General features: G+C 33.0%; 3 protein-coding genes, 1 long non-coding RNA gene and 2 pseudogenes across 15 annotated transcripts; 2 read left to right on the top strand and 4 right to left on the bottom strand.

Annotated features, from left to right (window-relative positions):
• The first annotated feature begins 288 nt into the window (after positions 1-288).
• LOC104729793 (transcription initiation factor TFIID subunit 8 pseudogene) lies at positions 289-1,816 on the top strand (annotated as a pseudogene). Its single transcript, XR_015573783.1, has one exon. The product of XR_015573783.1 is annotated as a transcription initiation factor TFIID subunit 8 pseudogene (transcript).
• A 530-nt stretch (positions 1,817-2,346) lies between these two features.
• On the bottom strand, positions 2,347-4,067 carry LOC104729794 (UPF0496 protein At4g34320-like). Its single transcript, XM_010448796.3, has 3 exons — positions 3,969-4,067; positions 3,363-3,826; positions 2,347-3,244 (listed from the first exon to the last, which is right to left on the bottom strand). Exons 2-3 carry the CDS (start codon positions 3,799-3,801, stop codon positions 2,598-2,600), a joined length of 1,086 nt encoding a protein of 361 aa, XP_010447098.2. The 5' UTR covers positions 3,802-3,826; positions 3,969-4,067; the 3' UTR covers positions 2,347-2,597.
• A 3,186-nt stretch (positions 4,068-7,253) lies between these two features.
• Positions 7,254-17,486, top strand: LOC104729796 (uncharacterized). 10 transcript variants are annotated; one of them, XR_015573786.1, is made up of 17 exons: positions 7,254-7,465; positions 7,590-7,682; positions 7,775-8,125; positions 8,228-8,285; positions 8,376-8,493; positions 8,594-8,654; positions 8,761-8,824; positions 9,007-9,117; positions 9,210-9,261; positions 9,357-9,468; positions 9,580-9,638; positions 9,750-9,802; positions 9,887-10,086; positions 10,177-10,337; positions 10,477-10,589; positions 10,672-10,825; positions 17,082-17,486. It is a non-coding gene; the product is annotated as an uncharacterized LOC104729796 (long non-coding RNA). The 10 variants fall into 10 exon arrangements; XR_015573792.1 differs by having other exon boundaries at positions 7,304-7,465; positions 7,997-8,125; positions 10,220-10,337; XR_015573785.1 differs by lacking the exon at positions 17,082-17,486 and having other exon boundaries at positions 10,672-10,912.
• Positions 16,641-20,152, bottom strand: LOC104729795 (UPF0496 protein At4g34320-like). The gene is made up of 3 exons (XM_087477491.1): positions 19,901-20,152; positions 17,561-18,054; positions 16,641-17,413 (listed from the first exon to the last, which is right to left on the bottom strand). Exons 1-3 carry the CDS (start codon positions 19,903-19,905, stop codon positions 16,755-16,757), a joined length of 1,158 nt encoding a protein of 385 aa, XP_087333617.1. The 5' UTR covers positions 19,906-20,152; the 3' UTR covers positions 16,641-16,754.
• A 115-nt stretch (positions 20,153-20,267) lies between these two features.
• Positions 20,268-21,922, bottom strand: LOC104733147 (UPF0496 protein At4g34320-like). The gene is made up of 3 exons (XM_010452755.2): positions 21,828-21,922; positions 21,203-21,699; positions 20,268-21,049 (listed from the first exon to the last, which is right to left on the bottom strand). Exons 2-3 carry the CDS (start codon positions 21,672-21,674, stop codon positions 20,409-20,411), a joined length of 1,113 nt encoding a protein of 370 aa, XP_010451057.1. The 5' UTR covers positions 21,675-21,699; positions 21,828-21,922; the 3' UTR covers positions 20,268-20,408.
• Positions 21,923-23,507: 1,585 nt separating this feature from the next.
• On the bottom strand, positions 23,508-24,930 carry LOC147930126 (UPF0496 protein At4g34320-like; annotated as a pseudogene). Its single transcript, XR_015574085.1, has 3 exons — positions 24,791-24,930; positions 24,195-24,645; positions 23,508-24,095 (listed from the first exon to the last, which is right to left on the bottom strand). The product of XR_015574085.1 is annotated as a UPF0496 protein At4g34320-like (transcript).
• Between the last annotated feature and the right edge of the window lie 816 nt (positions 24,931-25,746).

The following is a 25,746-nucleotide window of genomic DNA, read 5'->3' on the forward strand; positions in this document are numbered from 1 at the left end:
CTGTTGTTATTTGCTGAATATTAAAGTTTAGTTATAAAAAAGCGTTTGACAAATAGTTTTGGTTGATTCTAGCTATTTTTCCCAGAACTTACGACTCTCATTATGGACATAATGTCACTAAAACAATTTAGGAACTAGATAAAACGACCTTTAATTTGTTTACAGCTTTTAGTAATGACATATTTTGGGTTGGGGAGATTCTTATCTAAACAATTATTTTTGATTTTTGGTATAAACTTTTAAACTATATGAATTTATTTGCCACCCAAATTATTTAACGAGTTATTGAATTATTTCTTCAAATACTTTAAGCTAATTACAAATTAACCGAAAAAAATAGAAAAAAAAAATGGTTTTGGGGTTGGGAGGCTATTATAACCGAGAGATCGGAACCATCTCTCTAATTACTTTCTTCTTCTTCTTCTTCTTCTTCTCCGGTGCTTCGTTGTCGTTTACTCTCTTTTTTTTTTTTTATTCCGTTGACGGCGGTATTATATATCTGCTGCGGTGTAGTTTTCTCGGCGGCCAATGTGGTCTGAGTGATGAGAATAAAACCCTAATTTCAGGGATTAGAGAAAGAAGTGTGTGCCCAAAAAAAAAGACAACAATTGGAGCAATGAACGGAGAGAGAGCACAAGAAGACCCAGCAGCTTCGTCTTCGGGATGTTCAGAGTCCTACGAGTTTAGCCACGCCGCCGCTAAAGCTGCAGTAGCTCAAGTCTGCGAGAGCGTTGGTTACGAGCATTTCAAAGATCCAGCTCTCGAATCTCTAGCTGGATTCGCACTCCAGTACATTCTTCAGCTAGGTAAAACCGCTACTTCCTTCGCTAATCTAACCGGTAGGAGTCAGTGTAACGTGTTCGATATCATTCTCGCTTTAGAAGATTTGACTGGGAATGACGATGGCGATGGAGGAGTAGTCTCCTCTGAGAGTTGTTCGTTAGGTCGTTCGGTTAAACTTAAGGGAATTATCGATTTCGTGAATTCGAGTGAAGAGATTCCTTTTTCACAGCCATTGCCTCGTTTCCCTGTAGCTATAAGTAAGAAGAAGATGATGATGATTCCAAGCTTTGTTGAAATTGGTGAAACTCCACCTGGGAATCATATTCCTCTTTGGTTACCAGCTTTTCCTGATCCTCATACTTATAAAGAAACACCTATGTGGATTGAAAGAGCATCAGATCCCAGGGGTGATAAGATTGAACAAGCTAGACAGAGGCGTAAAGCCGAGAGAGCTTTGCTCAGTTTGCAGAGGAAACTCGTCTGTAAAATCTCCTCAGGGACTCGTGTGTGGGGAGATATGGATGGTGTGAAAGAAGATGAAGGTGAGCTGCTGCGTTCTGTGTCTCCTTCTATATCTGGGGAGAAAGTTGAATCATTGAATAGAGATGGCTTATCAGTTGTAGAGGCATTTGCTCCTGCTATGGAGGCTGCAAGAGATGGGTTTTGCAGTGAAGTTGACACTGAATGGAAGAAGAAGAAGAAACCTGATGCTCTTTCTAAGCTCAGGACTGAGAAGAAATTTCTTGGAGAGCCGTTGGATTTAAGTCTAAAGATGAAAGGTGAAGATAGACCTTTATCCTTTGTGCGTGATGAAGATAGAGATGACAAAAGAAGGAGAGCTGAGTTCATTTTGAGACAGTGCATGGAGAACCCAGTGGACCTCAATCAGTTGTAAAATAAAGTGATTCAGTTACAGTCTGTGTAGCGTAGTTTTAAAAATTTGTGATTTGTAGCCTTTCTTTTACAGGACTTTGTTATGATTACGGTTTTTGTGATTGGAAAGAATGAGAATTGCTAACTTATCTTTTAAGCAGTTGATAAGTCTTTTCTCATGGAAATGTGCTTGTTTCATAACTTTATCATGGTGCCAGTTTCATGTCCCATGAGGTAATCAACGAAGCCAAACTGAGGTAAGTAAATTTTCTCTAGTTGACATGTTTTTGTCTTGTTCAGAATGTAAGATTAAGCTTTATAGGCTTTAACTTTCTGTTTGTTTCTCTGCTGACAGTTTGGGTAAGGTGATCTTGTTAAGTCTAGTGCATGACTATTGTAAATATCCTAGGGATGGTACAAGGAAGTGTAGCTGATGTCAATTAGTTGAGATATTTGTGGATTGATGTAGGATTTTGGTTTGGGCATTGGTTGAGAGTTCGAGACTGCTCTCGTTGATCAAGTCTCTTCTAAGGCGTAGTTCTTTGGAGTTTAGCAGAACTGAATGCTGTCACAGATCCTTTAACTAACACTCCCCTAGTTTTCAGATTCCACACTTGTGAATTAGTTTTGTACGTTTGAGTTCCTTTTAGTATATTAGTCTACCACTTCTCTCAGAACTCAGAACCATCATTTACTGATAGTCTCAAAAGTGAAAAGACTTCCATCCCATTGTTTCAAATGTCAATCATCAAAGAATACAAAAATATGCAAGAGTCATCATAAACAGTTTATATAATAGAATTATTGAACACTGATATTATAGAATCAGAATGAATCTGTACTACTGTTTATAGAGTCTTCGAGAATTTCATTATTTGCAGCATAAAGCTTAAGAAGAGGGAGATTTGAATTCTTTTTGGGTATTTTTTCAGGTGCTGCTACTACCAATTATTGAGATGATTGATGATCCTCTGGAGAATCACAGTCCTTGCCCTTCTAATATCTCTGCTACACAAATCCACCTGAGTCTCCAATTCCTCTATATTCTTCTCAAACACGTCAAGAATCTTCTTAATGGCATTGACCCCAATCATGACTGCTTTAAGCTCCACCGCATATTTATCACTCTTCTTTATACTCCTGATCTCAATATCCAACTCTTGGATCAATAACCGAATATCATCCAAATCCTTCACTGCTACATATGTCCCTGGCTGCATCGAACTGATCACGTCTTTATGTCCTTTGAGTGCTTTCTCATAGTTCTTCCACAGCAAGTCGATCCATTTCCCCATGGTACCGAGTGGCACTGGAGCAGCGAGAGCCGGAGCCACAGGAGGAGCGGACATAGCCGCAGCCACAACAGAGCAGATGAGCACAGTGGCATAGGTAGCCACGAAGATGATGCTGGAGCAGTTGTGCTTGAGCTTCTTGTCGGACTTCTTCCTACGAAGCTGAAGCTTCTCGAGCATTAGCATCTGTCGTGTGTAAACAGATTGGAACATGTTGAAGAAGTCTTGGCCGAAAGGATTCTGTACGTCTTCGAAATTCTTCAGCTTTTCAAGTGTCGTCTTGTATCCGTTCCCACCTGCCAAAACCAAAAATATAAAACAAAGTGTTAAAAAGGTAAGAAGTTTTATTTTAAGTTTTCCCATTCTATGTTTAAAACCAAGAATAAAAGAGAGAGGAAAAAATAAAAGTTTTGCCTTGAACAAGGCTCTCTTCTTCAAACTGCCGAAGAACACCAAGAATCAAGTGGTGATTACTACGAACCCGCTGCAGGCTGTCCGCCAAAGCATCATAGAATTCGTGCGTCTTCAAACTAGTCTCAAAGTAATCTTTAGTGAGCTCAAACATTTCTTTATCTTTCCATATGTCTTTCTTGCAATCCAAGATCACTTTCACAACTTCTAGGTTCATCTCCAACAAAAACTGCGTCACTTCTTTCAAGGAATCGAACGAGAGCGCTCGAACCTCAACGTCCTTAGCTAGTGTGCTTATCACGTGACTCGTCCGTGCGTGCATACGCGTGTCGAAAGACTGGATCTCCGTGTCTTCTTTACATGCAGCCTCGTACGCTCTCAGTTCCCTCGTGTAGGCCTTGGCCGATGTCTTCATTGAATTTTTGCTTGTTCTGTTTCCCATTATTAACGCAGTTCCGAATTCGATTCTGAAGATGAATAAAACAGATCAACCAATGCGTTTAAAACATACAAATGCGACAGATTAAAAAAGAATCTATAGACTAAAACAAAAGGTCGAGACTGAGCGAAACGATTAGTGAGAAAAATATATAACTTAGTCGGGCGTACCAGAGGCAACAACACAGTAAAAGAAAACAGATTTGGAAGAGACAAAGAGAACACAAACAATTGTATACATATATATATATGTTGCATCATATACTAATTATGATAAATAGTGATTAATTTATGATATTTATCCATCTATATAACTAATTAATGTATATTAAGTGATTAATATATGTAAGTTGGGGTTTCCTTACATGTCAAAAAAGAAAGTTGGTTTTAAACATAAGATGAAAATAATAAGAATTCTAGATTGTATGATGTATATATATATTAACAAAAGTATAAAAGATATTGATATTTTCTAATTTACTCTTTATTTATTTAATTTGATATTAAATTTCATATCATTTTAAAAATCATATAAATCCATATCCCATAAATTAACAAAAATGTAAAAGCCATTGATATGTTCACAATTTTATATTAAAGTTGATATGTTATTTTATTAAATTTTTAAAATTAATTAACATATTATACTTAATTAGGTGTTTGATCAGTTTGAGTACTCCTATCACGTACAGTTCCTTTGCCCTAGCTAGTTTTCAGATCCCAAACTCATGACCTATAGTTTTGAGTTCCTTTTAGACTTTTAGTATATTACCCACTCTCATGCATATTGATAGGGATCAGGAGAATAAAAATTAGAAAGAAGTAGTGATTGCGTATAAGATATAGGTTACAGGGATCTGATTTTGGTAGTTTAGATAGCTTTATACTACGCATGTTTCTTTTTTCTACAAGTCTCTCCACTCCATAGACAGAAAAGGGAGGTGGAGTTTTTAGCTTTTGAATATGGTGTCGTCCAAGTGGCAGAGATATACTTCTCTTTGTGCTTGGAAATTACTGATACAAACGCATGGGCCGAAGCATTTAGTTACTGATCATAGTCTCAAATGTGACAAAGACTTGTCTACCGTTATTTTCAATCATTAAAGAATACGGAAATTACAAAAATTATCATAAATACTAATTTTGAATTATTGAACATCCCCTATACTAATTTTGAATTATTATTATAAAACGAGCATCCCCTACAAACGTCCCTACCTGCATCGAAATTAGTATCCAAATCATAAATACTAATTTTGAATTATTTAACTTGTTGATTAAGTTTAATTTTTAGTTTAATGAGAAGTATCAGTAGTTACACTGTAATAATTTATTTTCAGAAAACCTTATACTATAAGGCTTAACCCAAATGTTGAATAACTAACTTTTATAGTTTTATTCCATCAAAAGGCTCCTACGGCCAGAGAAACAGAGTATGGAAACGTCACTAACGCAACGTTACATCTTGAATAGAACAAACATTTTTTCAATAGACATTGAAACAAACAAACCCAATAAGATTATAGTAGTACTAGACTATTAGTCGAGACAACATTATTATTTAGCATTATTATTTAGACTGCGAAGAACAATCAAGGCTTTCTCGTCGATCGGCTCAAGTAAAGATTTTTGAATTCTTCTGTGCGGATAAGAGACGCTCATTTCTTTGAGGTGCAGATGCATTTCAACAAGGTTTTCAGAGGCAAACGTGACAGTATCTCCCTTTGTATATGTATAGGAAGTGCTTCGAAACTTGCCTCCACAGCCATTTCTCTTTTGTTTTGAACATTCTCCATTTTTCTCTCTTCTTCTCTCTAATGATAATTAAAATATGTTTGGTGACGAAAAACACATATGTATGTGATGTATTTATAGAGGAATGATTCTGATCAAGACTTTGTTACCAACGTTGTGAGAGGGTGACTTTAGTTTAACTTGTTGATTAAGTTTAACTTTTAGTTTAACGAGAAGTATCAGTAGTTACACGCGTTAAAGACTTACTAAAATTATTAGCCAATTAGAATATAGATTATTGGATACCAAGCATGATTTTTACAGAGTTTCTTTCATCCTACACGGTATTAGTAGTTTAGTTCTTTGAATACAATTGAATCGCACGTCAAAACATTAATATTCAAGTTATCTTTTTTAAAAAAGAGGTTTTCACTTTAATTTGTTTTGTACACAATTGCAAGAAAAATAAATGTTGTCACAGCTCAAAACTTACTCATTTTAATGACTAAATTAACAAGAGATGTTTTGGTGTTAAGCATGACTTGAAAGGTTTTCTTTCATCGTACATATCTACTCATCAATCCACAAAATCAGTGTAAAAATATAGAAAACACGTGTTAACCTTTTAAAAGGTTTTCAAATTTTCACTTTAATTCTTGGTACACAATTGTAAAAAGGGAGATTAATAATTTTTCTTCATTTTAAATCCGGCTACTCATTGAGGAATGTTATGATTCATGTTAAGATTTAAAATTTGAATAAAATGATGCAATGTTATTATTATTACTAAGAAATCAGCTCGCCCGGATAAGAGTGAAATTTTGAAAATTTTAACATTATTAAAAATCTGTTATTTATTTTTCTTCGTTATTGGGTAAGAAATATCAAAATATAACACTATAAACACTAAAAAAAGATTGTTAATGATCGAAAACAAAATTCCCCAAGAATTGTGATGGTTTTTGCTAAAGATTGATTTACTGTTCGGTGGCTACAGAGGCTAGCTAGAAACTACACAGGGGTTGAAAAAAGTGTTTGAATGAAAATGATTTCTGATTCACATATATTAAGCTGCATCAACTTGGTTTCTTCTTTCCCAAGGTTCCCTTCTCCAACATATCATATTCTTCCCTACGGCAATAAATTGTTTGTTGTGAGGTTAATTAAATTGGGTTCAGAAAATTGAAATCAATCACGTATTGGCTTCTTATTGCTTATCATCTCCGATTGTAACTTATGGTTTCAGTGATGCCTAATAGAAGATTTCAAGAGCGTACTTTAATGAGTTACAAAATTTTAGTGTGTTTAGGTATATTTAATCTTCTACTAGCTTCCAAATGGACATGTAACTTAATGGTTTGGGTTAGTATTGTTGTCAACTTGTAATCTTTTTGGTTCCACTTTTAATCTGCTTGAACGTCAAGCAAATACTGTAATAATTTATTTTCAGAAAACCTTATACTATAAGGCTTAATCCTAAATGTTGAATAACTAACGTTTATAGTTTTATTCCATCAAAAGGCTCCTACGGCCAGAGAAACAGAGTATAGAAACGTCATTAATGCAACATTGACAACTTTCTATTTGGGCCTATATTGGGCTTGTGTAATATATGTTGGGCTTTTATTAGCCTATGAAAGTGATTTACTATTAGGGTTATTTCCTTTTGCCTTTTTACATTACAACAAAAAGGAAAAAATAGGATTCCTTTTTCCTTTCTTTGTTTTCGCCTCTTTTGTTTATAAATATTTGACGACTCTCACTCAGTATCTGGACAACGCAAAATTATAGGGATCACAGACTCTTCAATTGAGAGAGAGAGAGAGAGTGAGCGACGAGAAAGAGTGAGCGACGAGAGAGAATGAGAGCGCGAGAGAGAGAGTTCGATTCTTCTAGTAGCGGCGGCGACATGAAGAACAAGTCAAGAAGACGAGGTAATCGTTTCGTGTTCTTCTTCGATTTTGATTTTTTTTTTTTTTTTTTTTTTTTGCTTTTTAAAAATCAGAGTTTGGCTTTTTTAATAATGAGTTGTGTGTTCGATTTCGTGTTCCCAACCAGGAGGACGATGATTATTTACTCAGATTTATTTGTTTGGACGATGAAGATTCAGAACACCAAAAACGGTGTCCGTCTGTCCGACGTGCTCTTACAGTAAAAACAACATTAAACTGTTCGATTCAAAGAAGGTAATATCTAGGTTTTTTTTGCTTTCTTTCTAATTGTGTTGATTCTTGTCATTGCAGGGTAACAATGATTGTCCGAGTCTCATTCAGCAAAAATCATAGCCATCGCAAGGCCACGAGAGAAAGAGAGAGAGAGAGAGAGAGAGATATCTCTTTCTCAACTCTACAAATCGATTTTGATTATTCTCTTTCTACTATTACAAAGATGTGTGAATGTTTTGCTTTTGAAACAAACGCTCTGTTTTTGTTTATTAAATCAATTGGTTTGTTGCTTCTTTTGAGGTGTTGAAACGGAACAGGTGTGTGTTAAACTGTTAATGTGTTCCAACCCTGACGACGACGTTGACTCAGATCTTTTTTTCCAAGGACAGTACCAAGTATATTCAGACCTATAACGGTTGCCGGAGGAAGGTAACATATCGATAAGTCTTTCCTTGTCCGCTTCCATAAAATTGAGTCCAATTTGCTTTTTAATTCATGTGTTTGTTTATTACTTTTGTTTTGGTTTAACAGGTGTGTGCGTGCGTGTTCGTGTTCCAACTCTAATCTGAATGTTTTGCCTTTTACTCAGGCACGTCGTTCCATTACTCACAAGCACTTAGTACGTTTCAGTAGTCCCATCCATAAGTGAGATTGAGAATATTTGGTTTTGTTGTTGCAGCTTCTCTAGATGATGGAGATATATATTTATGGTGGTTCACTTCCTTCCCATTAATGTTTAGGATGATGCTGAGTTATGGACAAAAACGATGGCAAAGAAGTCCTCTTCTTATTGCTATGTAAGCCATCCTAAAGTTTTTTCCTTTTCTTTACTTTCTTCTGTTTCATGTTTTGTCTATCTCCCTTAACCAATACTTTTGTTTTGTTTTGAACAACAAGGTGCTACTGAAGTGTGAAGGATTATGACCTAAACCATGGAGTACTCCTCTTCTTGCTTTCTGTAAGTGATCTCAAATTCCTCCATGTTTTACTTTTCTTCTTCCTGTTTCAGGTTCATCCTTGACTACCCAATGACCCTTTTTCTTTTTTTTTTGTTGAACAACAAGGTGCTACTGAAGTTGAAACTCGACAAGGCACCAAAATTCAAAGAAGCACCCGTTGAACATTAAGGTACTTGTCATTCCCTCATCCCAACAATTCCCTTCCACAGGTTTAAACTCTATGATTCCTTAACTCTTCTGTTATCTTTATTTGGCTTGTGAATGTTTTTGTTTTTGAAATAAGAGTTTACCTTTTCTTTGTATATGGTTCTCTTAAATAATGGGTTTGTTGGTTTCTTTTGGGTGAAACAGGTGTGTGTTCGTGTGTTCCAGCCAGATTATTTGGAGGATGACGTAGATTCAGACCAAAAATGGTCGCGGGTGGTCGTTCTTACAGTGACAACATCAAACCGATTTTTAAAGGTAATACAGGTCTTTCTTCCCTTGTCCGCTTCCATAAAACTCACTCGAATTTGCTTTGTAATGGGTTTGTTTGTTTCTTTTGGGTGAATCAGGCGTGTGCGTGTGCATGTTCCAAATCTCATTTGAATTTTTGCCTTTACTCAGGCAAGTAGTTCCAATACTCACAAGCACTCGATACGTTTGCTTCAGTAGTCCCCATCCATAAGTGAGACTAAAACTTTTTGGTTTTGTTGGTGCAGCTTCTCTAGATGATGAAGGTATATGGAGGTTCACTTTCTTCCCATTGATGTTAAGGACGATGCTGACTTATGGACCCAAACGATGGAAAATAAATCCTCTTCTTATTGCTCTGTAAGTCATCTCAAAATTTTATTCTTTTCTTTATTTTCTTCTGCTTCAAGTTTATCTCTATCCTTTAACCAATACTCCCTTCTTTTTTCTTTTTCTTTTTTGAACAACAAGGTGCTACTGAAGTGTTAGGGATTTTGACCAAGACCATGGAATACCCCTTTTCTTGCTCTGTAAGTAATCTCAAATTCCTCTCAGATTTTCTTTTCTTTTCTTTGTCCTGTTTCGAGTTCATCCTTGTCTACCCAATGATTCTGTTTTTTTTTTTTTTGTTGAACAACAAGGCGCCATAATTGTCTCATGCCAAAGGCCGCAGTAATCATAAAAATGTATAAAGGTAGTTGACATTCTTAATAACCACCATGGTCTCACGTTCTTCTTATTATAGTATTTTTTAATGTGTTGATTTCTTTCACTGCAGGGAAACGAGTGTTAAATACTTGGCTAGCACTAGCAATATGATTCATCAAAATAAAAGCCATCACAAGGAAAAAGCTAAATAATGGAAAATTAAGACATGGAAGCCAATTATTGTTTCAAAATCAGCAAGGACTTCACCCCATAGCACCAGCTTTTGCCTGCACCACAAAAAAGTTTCCCAAATCTCTGCCATAATTCAAGGTAAATACCCTTCATCACTTTATAACAGACTCATAGCTTGATGGATCTGTTTTATTAGTGTACAAAGATTTCATTTTCTTATCGTTGCAGGGGCTTCATCTTCAAACAATTTCATTGACTAATCATAATGCAGAGACATCTTCAATAGCAGCTTCAACGGAAGTTTCTCAAGTGGAGAATCAAAATGTAGAACTCTGTGATTACTTTGAGGATTATGAAAGTTTAGACTACCTGGTATTTATACTTTAGAGGTAAGATTTATAAAGGTCTAGGTTTAAGATTGGATTTACGTAAAACAACATCAAATTGCTTGATTCAAAGGTAAATTAGGTCTTTGTCTTGTCTCTTGTTATAGTTTTTCTTCTAATGTGCTGATTCTTATCACTGCAGGGACACTGTTTGATGTTTGTCCGAGTCCGATGGCGACGAGAAAGACAGAGAGAGAGAGAGAGAGAGAGAGAGAGAGAGAGAGAGAGAGATGGAGAGAGCAAACAGACCTGAAGGTATCGTTTCTTTATTTTCTTCTGTTAGAAGTTTATCTCTATCCTTTAACCAATACTCCCTTCTTTTTTTTTGAACAACAAGGTGCTACTGAAGTTGGAACTCGACAATGCACCAGAATTCAATGTGTTGATTCTTTTCACTGCAGGGAAACGAGTGTTAATAACGTAGCTAGGTATCAAAGGCATCACAAGGCAAAAGCTAGATGATTTGTTATGACCAAATCTTCGTCTTCTCTGTAAGTAATCACAACACAAAGACCTGTTTTCCAAAATTAAAAATTGCGTAGTAATCTCTCAGTTCAAGAAATTTCATCTTTCATATAGATATATATGTTGGCATCATATACTAATTAATTTAAATAGTGATTAATTTAAATATTTATATAACTAATTAATGTATATTGAGTGATTAATATATGTAAGTTGGGGTTTCCTTACATGTCAAAAAAGAAAGTTGGTTTTACTTACATAAGATGAAAATAATAAGGACTAGGTTCGGACCCGCACGTACGTGCGGGGTTAATTTCAAAAACTAAATTTGTAATCAGATTTGCAATATAGAATGTATATACGGATTATTTTTGCAAATCTATTTTTAGTAGGGTTGGACTTTCGGGTAACCCGTTTAGGTTGGGATATTACCTGATCAAGTTTGGTTAAACGGGTTTTGAAAAATAGAATTATTAGGTATTTTTCAATATATGGGTTCGGTTTAAGTTCGGGTACTATCAGTTTTGGGTCGGTGAGGGTTACAAATTTGAGAACCGATTAGTACACCAAGTACCCAAAAATAATAACTTGATATAGCATTTATATTATAACTTTTGTTTTAAAAAAAGACATAAGAGTGTATGTAAAAAACTATAAAAATAATTAAAACATGTTTGATACAAATATTTCGGAGTGGATGTAATTCATGTTTCATCTTGTACCTGAATTCTAGTTGTATAGAGAATGCATTTCCAATAGTGAAGATTCTCGATATATGACATTTCTGATATTAGACAAAAAAAATTATTTCCGATTGAAAACGGGATGGAACTAATACAAAAATTACCAAAATACTATTTGGGACAGACACAAATATAGTTAATAGTATATTTCTATATCATATAATAAAACAATATTACAAAATTAGTTGACTTTTTTATTCTTATTATTTTATGTCTGGTTCATCTATATTGCATTACGTTTCTTTGTTTTTAAAATTTTAATATTGTAAAACACACTTTAATGCCTTTTAAAAAACATGTTACATATAAGATTGTAAGCGTCGATATAATTCAAAAATAAAATAATGTTTTCAAGGAAAATAAATAGATAATTCCATGTTCTAGAAATTGCTAGGCGCTAGTCGGGCGGTCAGGATGGGCCTAGCGCCTAACAAGAAAATCAGAGATTAAATGGGAATTAATCGGGGACTAGTTTTAGGGTTATTTTATTAAATGAATAATAAAATAAAAATATATAGTTTTAAATATATGTATAATTCTGTTTATGTTAAAATAAAAATATCAAATAAGATATAAAACTGTAGTATTGTCTTTAAAATTACGGTAAACACATAAAAACGTATTTTTTAAAAAAAAATTATGATTTTCATTAAAAGTTTGTACATTAATTATTGTAAAACATCATAAACTCTTAATTTAAATGTCCAAATAACAAAAAAAATATTTGATTTATATTTGGTTTTGAAAATAATCATTATATACAAAATTCAGCGGAAAGTAATCGGATTAGACGAGTTATAACCAAATTAAACAGGTATAATTGGATAATCGATGCTAGGTGGGGATTAGTCATTAATCGAGGCGGAGAGGGTGGGCCTAGCGATTTTGCGGGGCGTAATCGGTGTTAGACGGGGGTTTTTAAAACAGGAAAATTAGCTCAAAATAAAATAATAATAATACGTTCTAAAGGTATATCATTAAAAGTTAGATATAATAATTATTTATAATACGTTCTAAAGGTATATCATTATATATATAGGTGAGAGTTTATATTGCTTTTAATTATAAATAGTAAGGATCACAAAGTTTCTTTTGGTTGCTTTGTGGTTATTTTCAGTTTTGGGAATTCTTGATCACAAATATTTCGTAGTGGATGTAATTATTTGATCGATTTATTAAAGGATAATTAATAAACTAATTTACAAACACAGTAACCACCATCAACATTATGCACACAAAAAAGGGTAGATTGTTTTTCTTATGAGAATTCTGTGTTTTTGTAAATATTATTTGTAGACAAAAAATCTTATATAATTTCAATATTGTTTTTAAGAAACAGTTGAGAACTTTATAACATAAAAACAGAAAAAAAAATGAATAATAATGTGAGCAGAATATATAAGTCAAATTTCATTTTTGATGTCTCAAAATTTATTACAAATTTTAAGTAAAGTAAAGAAAAAAATGAAATGTCAATCCGAAACTAAAATAATTCCAAATGGCTCTTACCAATTTCAATTTTAGTCCCTCATGTATTTTTTCATGTAAACCTCTAATTTAAACAAAGTTCACAAAAGATAAATAGTTTTGATCATTCTAATTTTAAATTTGAATTTTGCACCCTTCTAAGATCTCTTGCTTTCAAAGTATACCGAGAACTTTCATGAACCAAGATCGAAATCATCCTCCGGTTTGTAAGCAATTTGTTAGAAAATATATATCAACGGTTGAAATTTGTTCTAATTTTTTTCTGCTTAAGAACATGTAAATACTATAGTAATAGAAATCCATAATATAAACCTATACAACTCAACTAATTACAGTGTCTCAGACTCTTGAAAATGAAAAAAAAAAATCAATAGATTATAGTTTCTCCATTCTCAAGTATGACATGCTTCAAAATCCTTCCTTTCAATTCACCTAATAGACAACATGTAACAATATAATCATGGAGCATAAAAATAATACACTATTATAGTTAATGTATATATCTACTAACATATAAAAACAAAAAAATAATTAAAAAAGAATGATAAGAAAAAATCGATTAGAAATATTTGATCCTTTCACCTGCACCATTATTTTAAAAGTTTTACAATCTTGAGTTTTATGTTTCACATGTTTCTGAAGAGTTCCAAATCTGAAACACTTAAAACCAATATGAAAAATAAAAGTTAGAAAATTCAAAACTCAAAACTTTGATGCTCGAAAACATATTTGTGAATGAATGAAATGGAAGAGTTTGATATGTCTTATATAGTGATTAGATTAGTTAGGATTTCCTAACACAAAATATTTTAATATATTAACACAAAAAGATATTCGTCATTATCTTCAATTTCGTTCATTTAAGTTTGATATATAGATTTTAGGAAAATAATAGAAAATCATAATTTAAATATATTTATTGTTTCCGTAAATATCTCAAAATATATAACTAAATTAAATATGTTTACATATATAAGTTTAAATTTAATTGCCCGATTTTGATAATAACAAATTTACTTTTTATAAATTTGAATTTTAAATTAGTTGTTTGTAATTGGATAGTTTCATTTAAATGCATTAAATAGTTTGATTGATTTTAGGGATTAAATATGCTTGTAGTTAGTATTATTATTTTACCCCTACTGGGTAGGATCTGAATCTTTTCAAACCGGATAGTAGGGGTGGACATTCGGGTACCCTTTCGGGTTTCGGGTCAGGTATTTCGGGTTTTCGGGTTTTCAGGTTTAGAAACATAAGACTCATTCGGATATTTTTAGATTTCGGGTCGGGTTCGGATAAACACCCATCGGGTTTAAGTATTTTCGGGTTTCACCCAAAGTCTCAAATTATATTTCGAGTTCGGATCGGATTTGTAATTTTTTAATCCAAACCAAAGTAAAAGATCCCTAAATCAATCCAAATTCATTAAAAATGATTATAATCATAAATAAATAAAAAAATCAAAGTTATCAAACCAAATTGAATTCATTAAAAGAAAAGGACAATTCTAAATAACAAAATATCAAATTCACAAGCCGATAATTTTTGACTTCTTACAATATCAAATTCAAAATTAAAACTATATAATTTATCTAAATTAACATATGAAAATTGACATATTTAAAAATGAAAACTAATTTATCTAGTAAGTTGTAATAGTGATTATAAAATTATTTGCAAAACTTGTAAATTAACTCAACCTATTGTTAAATATATATAACTTTGGATAGTTTTGGGTATTTGTTCGGGTGTTCGGATATACTCAATCGGGTTCGGGTACCCATTTCATTTATAAAAAGCATCCAATTGGATATTTTTAAAGTTCAGATTCGGGTTCGGATCGAGTATTTTTAATCGGGTTCGGGTTAAATTTTCGGGTTCTCATATTTTTCCCAGCCCTACCGGATAGCATAGGATCCACATATTTTTTATTTAACCCGACTACAAACGAACCGGATCACTTTAGGATCCGCGGGTTTTTAAGTTTTTATATTGACCAAACTACCATTTTTTTTTTTTGTTCTAACTTGAATGACATTACATTTAATAATAGAGAACTCTATGACTATATAGTGAAAAATATTTCTCTTTTAATATTATAAATATATTTAGCCAATTTGAAACTCTACATACACTTTTCTATATCTTTTAATATATAATCAAATTAATTTTTTTTACATGTATAAATTTTTGATTTTTAATTCTTTCTATCTATACTAATCATGATTAATTCTTAAATTTCGTTTAGGAAATATTGCAAAATCTAAACTAAATAATTATTTGTTTTTATCTAATTGTATTAAATTGATTTGTTATTTCTGTAAATATCTCACAATATGAAACCAAATCTAATATGTTTACATATTTATAAATATATAATTTTCAATTTTAATTCTTTGATTATTATGGAACCAAACTTTAATTAGCTTTCAAAGATATTGAGTAATTATCGGTTCTATTTATATGGCTGTAGAATTGAATTGTGATTTTCTTATATATAGAACAAATTGATTATATTCATTTTTTGAAAAAAATCTGTTTGTATACGCATCTATACTTAGGTTTTCATATTTTTAATAGTATAGATATATAGTTAATATATACTAAGGTTTTCTTTTTTTTTTCTGTTTTTTCCATATGTATTAAGATAAATTAATTAACATAGTTTTTTTTTGGTTAAGAAAATTTAAAAATCTAAAATAAAAGATAATATTCAAATATTAAATTAGATTTCTATAAATATCTCAAAATCTAAAACCATTTATATATACAATTTCAAATTTAATAATTTGCTTTTACGGTAACAACTTTAAACCATTTTGTTTACCATATATTGTTTATTTTTTTTTTATTTTAATTATATAAGCAATTGGACCTGTTTGGTAACATGGATATATGATATGTTTTTTTTTCTTTCCAAAATCTTATTTTGTACTCCCCAATTAATAGTATAGATTCTAGATTGTATGATGTATATATTAACTAATTTATAAAAGATATTGATATTTTTACATTACTTTTTATTTATTTAATTTGATATTAAATTTCATATCATTTTAAAAATCATATAAATCCATATCCCATAAATTAACAAAAATTTAAAAGCCATTGATATTTTCACAATTATATATTAAAGTTAATATGTAATTTTATTAAAAAATTTAAAATTAATTAACATATTACCTAATTAGGTGTTTGGTCAGTTTGAGTACTCCTATCGCGTACAGTTCCTTTGCCCTAGCTAGTTTTCAGATCCCAAACTCATGATCTATAGTTTTGTACTTTTGAGTTCCTTTAAGACTTTTAGTATATTAGCCCACTCTCATCCATATTGATAGGTTATAGGGATCTGATTTTGGTAGTTTAATTAGCTTTATACTACGCATGTTTCTTTTTTCTACAAGTCTCTCCATAGACAGAAAAGAGAGGTGGAGTTTTTAGCTTTTGAATATGGTTTAGTCCAAGTGGCAGAGATACTTGTCTTTGTGCTTGGAAATTACTGATACAAACGCATGGGCCGAAGCATTTAGTTACTGATCATAGTCTCAAATGTGACAGAGACTTGTCTACCATTGTTTTCAATCATCAAAGAATAGAGAAATTGCAAAAATTATCATAAATAGTAATTTTGAATTATTGAACATATTGATAGTAAAACTCAAGATAGCTAGAATATGTACTAGTCTTTGTTTGTTTGTTTTGTTCAGTTGCTGCTACTAACATTTCAGGTATGATGCATGACCTTATTGAAAAACACCTCCCTTGCTTTTATAATATCTTTGCTACACAAATCAGCTCGATTCCCCAATTCTTCTATCTTCTTCTTAAACACCAAAAGAACCTTGTTAATCTCATGGATCTGAATCTTGATTGTATCATGATGCTCCACCGCAGTTTCCGCACTCGTCACCATCCTCTTGATCTCCTTGTCCAACTGTTGGATCAATAACCGGATATAATCCAAATCCTTCACTGCTACAAACGTCCCTTCCTGCATCGAAAAGAACACGTCTTTCTGTCCTTTAACTGCATTCTCATATTTCTTCCACAGCGAGTGGAGCCATTTCCCCATTGCACCCATTGGAGCTATGGTAGAAGCGAGAGCCGCAGCCACTGCAGTAGCCGCAATAGCCGCAGCCACAACAGAGCAGATGAGCAAAGTGGCGTAGATAGCCACGAAGATGATGCTGGCGATTTTTCGCCATGTGCGGATGCGCTTGAACTTATTGTCGAGCCTCTTCGTACGAATCTGAAGCTTCTCAAGCATCAGCATTTGTTGTTCGTAAACGATTTGGAACATCTTGAAGAAGTCTTTGCCAAAAGGAGTCTCTGCGTCTTTGAATTTCTTCAGCTCTTTAAGCGTCTTCTTGTATCCATTCCCTCCTGCCAACCAAAAAAACAGAAAACAAAGTGTTACAAAGTACGTAAAACATAAAAAATGAAAGTTACATAAGCATTTTTTCCCATCCTAGTATATTTAAGGTGGGTCAAAACCACGAAAAAAAAAGAGGAAGATATAAAAAGTTTTGCCTCGGACAAGTCTCTCTTCTTCAAACTGCCGAATAGCAGAAAGAATCAACTGGTGATTACTACCAACCAAACACACGCTTTCCTCCAAAGCATAACAGAAGTCGAGCGTCTTCGTGCTATTATCAAAGAAATCTACAGCGAGCTCAAGCACTTCTTTATGTTTCCATATGTCTTTCTTGCAATCCAATACAAATTTCATGACTTCTTGGCTCACGTCCAATAAACTCTCCGTCACTACTTTCAAGGAATCGAACGAGACCGCTCCACCCTCAACGTCCGTAGATAACGTGCTTATCACGTTACTCATTCGTGCGTGCATACGCCTGTCAAAAGACTGGATCTCCGTGTCTTCTTCACATGCAGCCTCGTACGTTTCAAATTCCGTTGCATAGATCTTAGCCGATGTCTTCTTTTTTTTTTTGGTATCAACAGCCGTTTTCTTTGAATGTTTGCTTGATCTGTTTCCCATTATTAACGCAGTTGCAAGTTCGATTCTGAAGATGAATAAGACAGATTTTCTTATAGTAAAAATGCGTTTAACATAGAATCTATAGACTAAAACAAAAGATCGAGACTGATAGAAATGATTAGTGAGAAAATGATAAACTTGTATACATATATATATACTTCATACTATATATATATTTACATATATTAGAGGAAAAATAATCTAATTTTAGATTTTAAAATTAACAAAAATAAAATAAAAGCTACTGATATTTTCATATTATTATTATTAATTAATTAGTATTATTATTAAAATTTAATTTGATATTAAAACTCATATCATTTAAAACTCACATAAATCCATATCTCTGAAAATTTTAAAGCCATTGATACTTGCCACAATTTAATTTTATTAAATGAAAATTTAGTTACTATAGTCTCTAATGTGAAAAAGATTCTTTCATTGTTTTCACTTTTCAATCATAAAAAGAATATAGAAATTGCAACAATTATCATAAACAGTAGTTTTGAGTTATTGAACATTGATTGATAGTAAAAACACAGAGAGAATCTGTACTATTATTTATAGTCTTCATCATTCAGGTGTTCAAGAAGAGAGAAACTGGTCTAGTTTTTTTGTTTGTGTTGCTCAGTTGCTGCTACTAGCATTATTAGGATGCTTGATGATCCTTTGAAGAATCACTGTCCTTGCCCTTCTAATATTTCTGCTACACAAATCAGCTTGAGCCCCCAATTCCTCTACGTTCTTCTTAAACACCTCAAGTTTCTTCTTGATATCATCAATCCCAATCTTGACTTCGTTATGTTCCACAGCGAACTCCGCACTCTTCACCATCCCGGTGATCTCAATCTCCTTCTCGATCTGGGGAGAAAGTTGAATCATTTAATAGAGATGGACTATCAATTGTAGAGGCCTTTGCTCCTGCCATGGAGGCTGCAAGAGATGGGTTTTCCAGTGAAGTTCACAGTGAATGGAAGAAGAAGAAACCTGCTGCTTTTTCTAAGCTCAGGACCGAGAAGAAATTTGAAGATGTTGTGTTGATTGAAGTTTTATAAGGCTTAAAACATGTCATGGATTCTCTACTAAAACAAGACAGAACGTGTACATAGGCTGATGCATTACATGATACAAATGCGGGAAGAGTTGACACAGAAGTTGAAGTATTACTTGACAAAGAGAATGAAGTATTACTTAATACAAATGCTGGTAGAGCAGAGCTTAAGTAGTATTTGGTGATTATGCTGACACAGTGATTAACACAAAGCCGAAAAGATAAGGTGTTGAATCAAGAACCTTGTTGTTAGATGTATCAGAGGTTGTATCAAACGTCTGAAGCAGTTCTTGTACTAGTCCGACGTTAATACAAGAAGTAGTACAAGAAGCTGAGTTGAAGAGTTTGAGTACAAAAGCTTAAGGCTGATTTGGACAAGCCAAGTGGCGGCTGCTTAGCTGAATGAACATCTTGAATGGAAGATTCAAGATGAGATCATGAAGAGAAACTTTTCTTATCCAAAAAGAAAAAGGAAAGTTCTCAATTTCCCTAGAGGGTATCCTTAGATGGTGTAAGCCTACTTTATTAGATAGGGTATCCTTAGAGGGTGTACGCCTACTTTATCAAAAGCCCATTAAAAATAGGATGAGATCGAAAAACAAAATCAGAGAATATAGATGTGACACGTGGCATTTAGATAGGGTATCCTTAGAGGGTGTAAGCCTACTTTATTATATTATGTTAATTTTAAGCTCAAGAACCTAAATTGAACAAACGAAAAAGCCAAAAAAGACACAATTTTTTCGATTCTCAATTCCGCCACATACTTGCATTACTCAATTCTGCCTATTCAAAATCGGCCCAAAACAGTGAAATTTACCTCATTTTCCTCTATCCAATGGAATTGAGGCGTCGAGAGTCACTTCGAGTGGGCTGAATAGAAATCTCGCGGAGTTGAACAGATAAGGGGGAGGGTGGGGAAGAGAGAGAGAGGTGAGGAAGAGGAGAAGACTGAAGTCGGAGATCCCGTCGGTTTCGGTTTGGGAAGGCGAGAAATTTTGTGTGACCCATACAGTTTCAAACCATTAACAAAAGGAAGAGATATGAGACAAACGTCTAGTTTTAGGACATTAACAATAGGCTGAGATACGAGATAAATGTCGAGTAAAAGCCCATTAAAAATAGGATGAGATCCAAAAAAAAATCAGAGAATATAGATGTGACACGTGGCATTTAGATAGGGTATCTTTAGAGGGTGTAAGCCTACTTTATTATATTAGATAGGAGTTTTGAATTATTATTGAACATATTGATAGTAAAACTCAAGATAGCTAGAATATGTACTATTCTTTGTTTGTTTGTTTTGTTCAGTTGCTGCTACAACCATTTCAGGTATGATGGATGACCTTATTGAAAACCACCTCCCTTGCTTTTATAATATCTTTGCTACACAAATCAGCTCGATTCCCCAATTCTTCTATCTTCTTCTTAAACACCAAAAGAACCTTCTCAATCTCATGGATTTGAATCTTGACTGTATCATGATGCTCCACCGCAGATTCCGCACTCGTCACCATCCTCTTGATCTCCTTGTCCAACTGTTGGATCAATAATCGGATATTATCCAAATCCTTCACTGCTACAAACGTCCCTACCTGCATCCAAAAGAACATGTCTTTCTGTCCTTTAACTGCTTCATATTTCTTCCACAGCGAGTGGAGCCATTTCCCCATGGCACCCATTGGCACTATGACAGAAGCGAGAGCCGCAGCCACAGAAGGAGCCGCAATAGCCGCAGCCACAACAGAGCAGATGAGCAAAGTGGCGTAGGTAGCCACGAAGATGATTTCTCGCCATGTGCGGATGCGCTTGAGCTTAATGTCGAGCCTCTTCGAACGAATCTGAAGCTTCTCAAGCATCAGCATTTGTTGTTCGATTTGGAACATCTTGAAGAAGTCTTCGCCAAAAGGAGTCTTTGCGTCTTTGAATTTCTTCAGCTCTTTAAGTGTCTTCTTGTATCCGTTCCCTCCTGCCAACCAAAACCAGAAAACAAAGTGTTACAAAGTACGTAAAACAAAAATAAAAGTTACATAAATATATTTTCCCATCCTAGTAATTTAAGGTGGGTTAAAACTTAAAACCATTAAAAAAAAAAAAAAGAGGAAGATATAAAAAGTTTTGCCTCGGACAAGGCTCTCTTCTTCAAACTGCCGAATAGCAGAAAGAATCAACTGGTGATTACTACCAACCAGACACATGCTTTCCTCCAAAGCATAACAGAAGTCGAGTGTCTTCGTGCTATTGTCAAAGAAATCTACAGCGAGCTCAAACACTTCTTTATGTTTCCATATGTCGTTCTTGCAATTTATTACCACTTTCACAACTTCTTGGTTAATGTCCAATAAACTCTCCGTCACTACTTTCAAGGAATCGAACGAGAGTGCTCGACCCTCAACGTCAACGCCCGTAGATAGCGTGCTTATCACGTTACTCATCCGTGCGTGCATACGCCTGTCGAAAGACTGGATCTCCGTGTCTTCTTTACATGCAGCCTCGTACGTTTTAAATTCCGTTGCATAGATCTTAGCCGATGTCTTTTTTTTTTTGGTATCAATAGCCTTTGTCTTTGAATGTTTGCTTGATTTGTTTCCCATTATTAACGCAGTTCCAAGTTCGATTCTGAAGATGAATAAGACAGATTGTCTCAATAGTAAAAATGCGTTTAACAAATAATCTATAGACTAAACCAAAAGATCGAGACTGATAGAAATGATTAGTGAGAAAAAGATAAACTTAGTCGGGCGTACCAGAGGAGGCAACAACACTGTTAAAGAAAACAGATTTGGGAGAGACGAGAAATAAACTTATACTATATATATACTTCATACTATATATATACATATCTATAACTAATATATTAATATATAATTAGTGGTTAATATACATATATTAGAGGAAAAATAATCTAATTTTAGATTTTAAATATTAACAAAAAAAAAGCTACTGATATTTTCATATTATTAATTATCATTGATTAGTATTATTATTAAAATTTAATTTGATATTAAAACTCATATCATTTAAAAACTCACATAAATCCATATCTCTGAAAATTTAAAAGCCGTTGATACTTGCCACAATTTTATTAAATTAAAATTTAGTTACTATAGTCTCTAATGTGAAAAAGATTCTTTCATTGTTTTCACTTTTGAATAATAAAAAAATATAGAAATTGCAACAATTATCATAAACAGTAGTTTTGAGTTATTGAACATTAAATGATAGTTAAAACTCAGAGAGAATCTGTACTATTATTTATAGTCTTCATCATTCAGGTGTTGAAGAATGAGAACTGCTAACTTATCTTTTAAGCAGTTGATAAGTCTTTTCTCATGGAAATGTGCTTGTTTCATAACTTTATCATAGTGCCAGTTTCATGTCCCATGAGTGTTATGAGCCAAAGCCTTGGCCTTAGATCTTGTTATCACACCTGTTGCTTAAACTTAAGAACAATAGATTGAAAACTAACTTCCCTTTTAACCCAAGTCTCTCTTTGGAGAATTAGGTTAATTGTTGGAAGCTTAAAATTCTCATTAGCATAAGAGGGTCCTTATATAGGACCTTACAAACCGACCTATGTCTATCAAAAGAAAATTATGAAAACTTTAAATCTAACTTAAAAGGAATAAAGCCATAATTATATAATCCTAATAATATATCAAAAGCCTATGATCGTATCATTACTCCCCTCCTCCACTTGAAGTTTGTCCTCAAGCTTCAGCTCATGGCATGTCCTCCTCTTTAATTGGTTCGTCGTCCTGATTAGCTCCATCATTGACAACCGTGATTTGAAAAAGGACTGGTTTGCAAACATGCCATCGTGTGAAGAATTCATCACACTTGAAGCATAGACCTTTTGCTCGTCATTCCGCCATTTCTGTGTGGAATTTATTCAAAAATAGTTGTGGTTTCTCTTCTGTTTGTTGGGGCAACTGAGCATCTTTGTCTTTTCCACCCTTGGAACTCTCACGATTTCCTGTCCTAGGGAACAAGATCGAGTGTTGAGCTATTGGTGCCAAATGTCCTCCAAACGTCTGTCACTAAAACAAAAGGTCGAGACTGAGCGAAACGATTAGTGAGAAAAAGATATAACTTAGTCGGGCGTACCAGAGGCAACAACACAGTAAAAGAGAACAGATTTGGGAGAGATAAAAGAGAACACAAAAACTTGTATATATATATATATATAGAGAGAGAGAGAGAGAGAGAGAGATGTATATGTTGCATCATATACTAATTAATTTATAGTGATTAATTTATCCATCTATATAACTAATTAATGTATATTGAGTGATTAGTATATGTAAGTTGGATTTCCTTACATGTCAAAAAAGAAAGTTGGTTTTACTTACATAAGATGAAAATAATATGAATTCGAGATTGTATGATGTATATATATACTAACAAAATTTTAAAAGATATTGATATTTTCTACATTACTTTTTAGTTTATTTAATTTGATAAAAAATTTCATATCTTTTTGAAAATCATATAAATCCATATCCCATAGATAAACAAAAATATAAAGATACTGATATTTTCTATACTACTTTTTATTTACTTAATTTGATATTAAATTTCATATCATTTTAAAAATCATATAAATCCATATCCCATAAATTAACAAAAAAATTAAAGCCATTGATATGTCCCTGGCTGCATCGAAGTGATCACGTCTTTATGTTCTTTGAGTGCTTTCTCATAGTTCTTCCACAGCAAGTCGATCCATTTCCCCATGGTACCGAGTGGCACTGGAGCAGCGAGACCCGGAGCCACATGAGGAGCGGACATAGCCGCAGCCACAACAGAGCAGATGAGCACCGTGGCATAGGTAGCCACGAAGATGATGCTGGAGCATGTGTCGGGCTTGTTCCTACGAAGCTGAAGCTTCTCAAGCATTAGCATCTGTTGTTTGTAAACAGATTGGAACATGTTGAAGAAGTCTTCGCCAAAAGGATTCTGTGCGTCTTCGAAATCCTTCAGCTTTTCAAGTGTCTTCTTGTATCCGTTCCCACCTGCCAAAACCAAAAATATATAACAAATAATTAAAAAGGTAAGAAGTTTATTTTAAGTTTTCCCATTCTATGTTTAAAACCACAAAATAAAAGTTTTGCCTTGAACAAGGCTCTCTTCTTCAAACTGCCGAAGAACACCAAGAATCAAATGGTGATTACTACGATCCAAATGCATGCTGTCTGCCAAAGCATCATAGAATTCTGCATCTTCAAATTAGTCTCAAAGTAATCAAACATTGCTTTATCTTTCCATATGTCTTTCTTGCAATCCAAGATAACTTTCACAACTTCTTGGTTCATCTCCAACAAAAACTGCATCACTTCTTTCAAGGAATTAAACGAGAACGCTCGAACCTCAACGTCCGTAGCTAGTATGCTTATCAGGTGACTCGTCCGTGCGTGCATACGCGTGTCGAAAGACTGGATCTCCTTGTCTTTTTTACATGCAGCCTCGTACGCTCTCAGTTCCGTCGCGTAGACCTTGGCCGATGTCTTCATTGAATTTTTGCTTGTTTTGTTTCCCATTATTAACGCAGTTCCGAATTCGATTCTGAAGATGAATAAAACAGATCAACCAATGCGTTTAAAACATACAAATGCGTGCACAGATGAAAGAAGAATATATAGACTAAAACAAAAGGTCGAGACCGAGCGAAACGATTAGTGAGAAAAAGATATAACTTAGTCGGGCGTACCAGAGGCTACAACACAGTAAAAGAGAACAGATTTGGGAGAGACAAAAGAGAACACAAAAACTTGTATACATATATATATATAGAGAGAGAGATGTACATATATATGTAGCATCATATACTAATTATTTTAAATAGTGATTAATTTATCCATCTATATAACTAATTAATGTATATTGAGTGATTAGTATATATGTAAGTTGGATTTCCTTACATGTCAAAAAAGAAAGTTGGTTTTACTTACATAAGATGAAAATAATATGAATTCTAGATTGTATGATGTATATACTAACAAAATTTTAAAAGATAATGATATTTTCTACATTACTTTTTAGTTTACTTAATTTGATAAAAAAATTCATATCATTTTGAAAATCATATAAATCCATATCCCATAGATCAACAAAAGTTTAAAAGATACTGATATTTTCTATATTACTTTTTATTTATTTAATTTGATATTAAATTTCATATCATTTTAAAAATCATATAATTCCATATCCCATAAATTAACAAAAAAAATTAGAGCCATTGAATATTAGTCACAGTTTTATAGTATGTTCTCTTATATTTGCTACACAAATCAGCTTGATGATTCCCCAATTCTTCTATTTTACATACTATATATATATGTACATATATATATATATAACTAATATAGGAATATATAATTAATATCACATATATTAAGAGGAAAATAATAAAAGTTCAAGATTAAATAATAATAAAATTACATATATATATATATAAGAGGAAAAATAATAAGAATTATAGATTTTAAATATTAACACAAATTTAAAAGCTACTTCTATTTTCACATTATTATTATCATTAGAATTATTAATATTATTTGATTTGATATTAAAATTCATATCATTTAAAAAATAATAAAAATACATATATATATATATCTCTGAAAATATAGAAGCCATTGATACTTGCCACAATTTTATTAAATT

This window comes from Camelina sativa, chromosome 12, assembly GCF_030686135.1.
Source record: "Camelina sativa cultivar CO46 ecotype springtype chromosome 12, ASM3068613v1".
NCBI classification, from domain to species: Eukaryota; Viridiplantae; Streptophyta; class Magnoliopsida; order Brassicales; family Brassicaceae; genus Camelina; species Camelina sativa.

Coding starts and splice junctions, on each gene's coding strand:
- LOC104729794 (XM_010448796.3), bottom strand. CDS start 3,801: ATGGGAAACAGAACAAGCAAAAATTCAATGAAGACATCGGCCAAGGCC. Junction 3,245..3,362: donor AGAAGAGAGCCTTGTTCAAG/GCAAAACTTTTA, acceptor TGGTTTTGGCAG/GTGGGAACGGATACAAGACG.
- LOC104733147 (XM_010452755.2), bottom strand. CDS start 21,674: ATGGGAAACAAATCAAGCAAACATTCAAAGACAAAGGCTATTGATACC. Junction 21,050..21,202: donor AGAAGAGAGCCTTGTCCGAG/GCAAAACTTTTT, acceptor TTTGGTTGGCAG/GAGGGAACGGATACAAGAAG.
- LOC104729795 (XM_087477491.1), bottom strand. Junction 17,414..17,560: donor AGAAGAGAGACTTGTCCGAG/GCAAAACTTTTT, acceptor TTTGGTTGGCAG/GAGGGAATGGATACAAGAAG.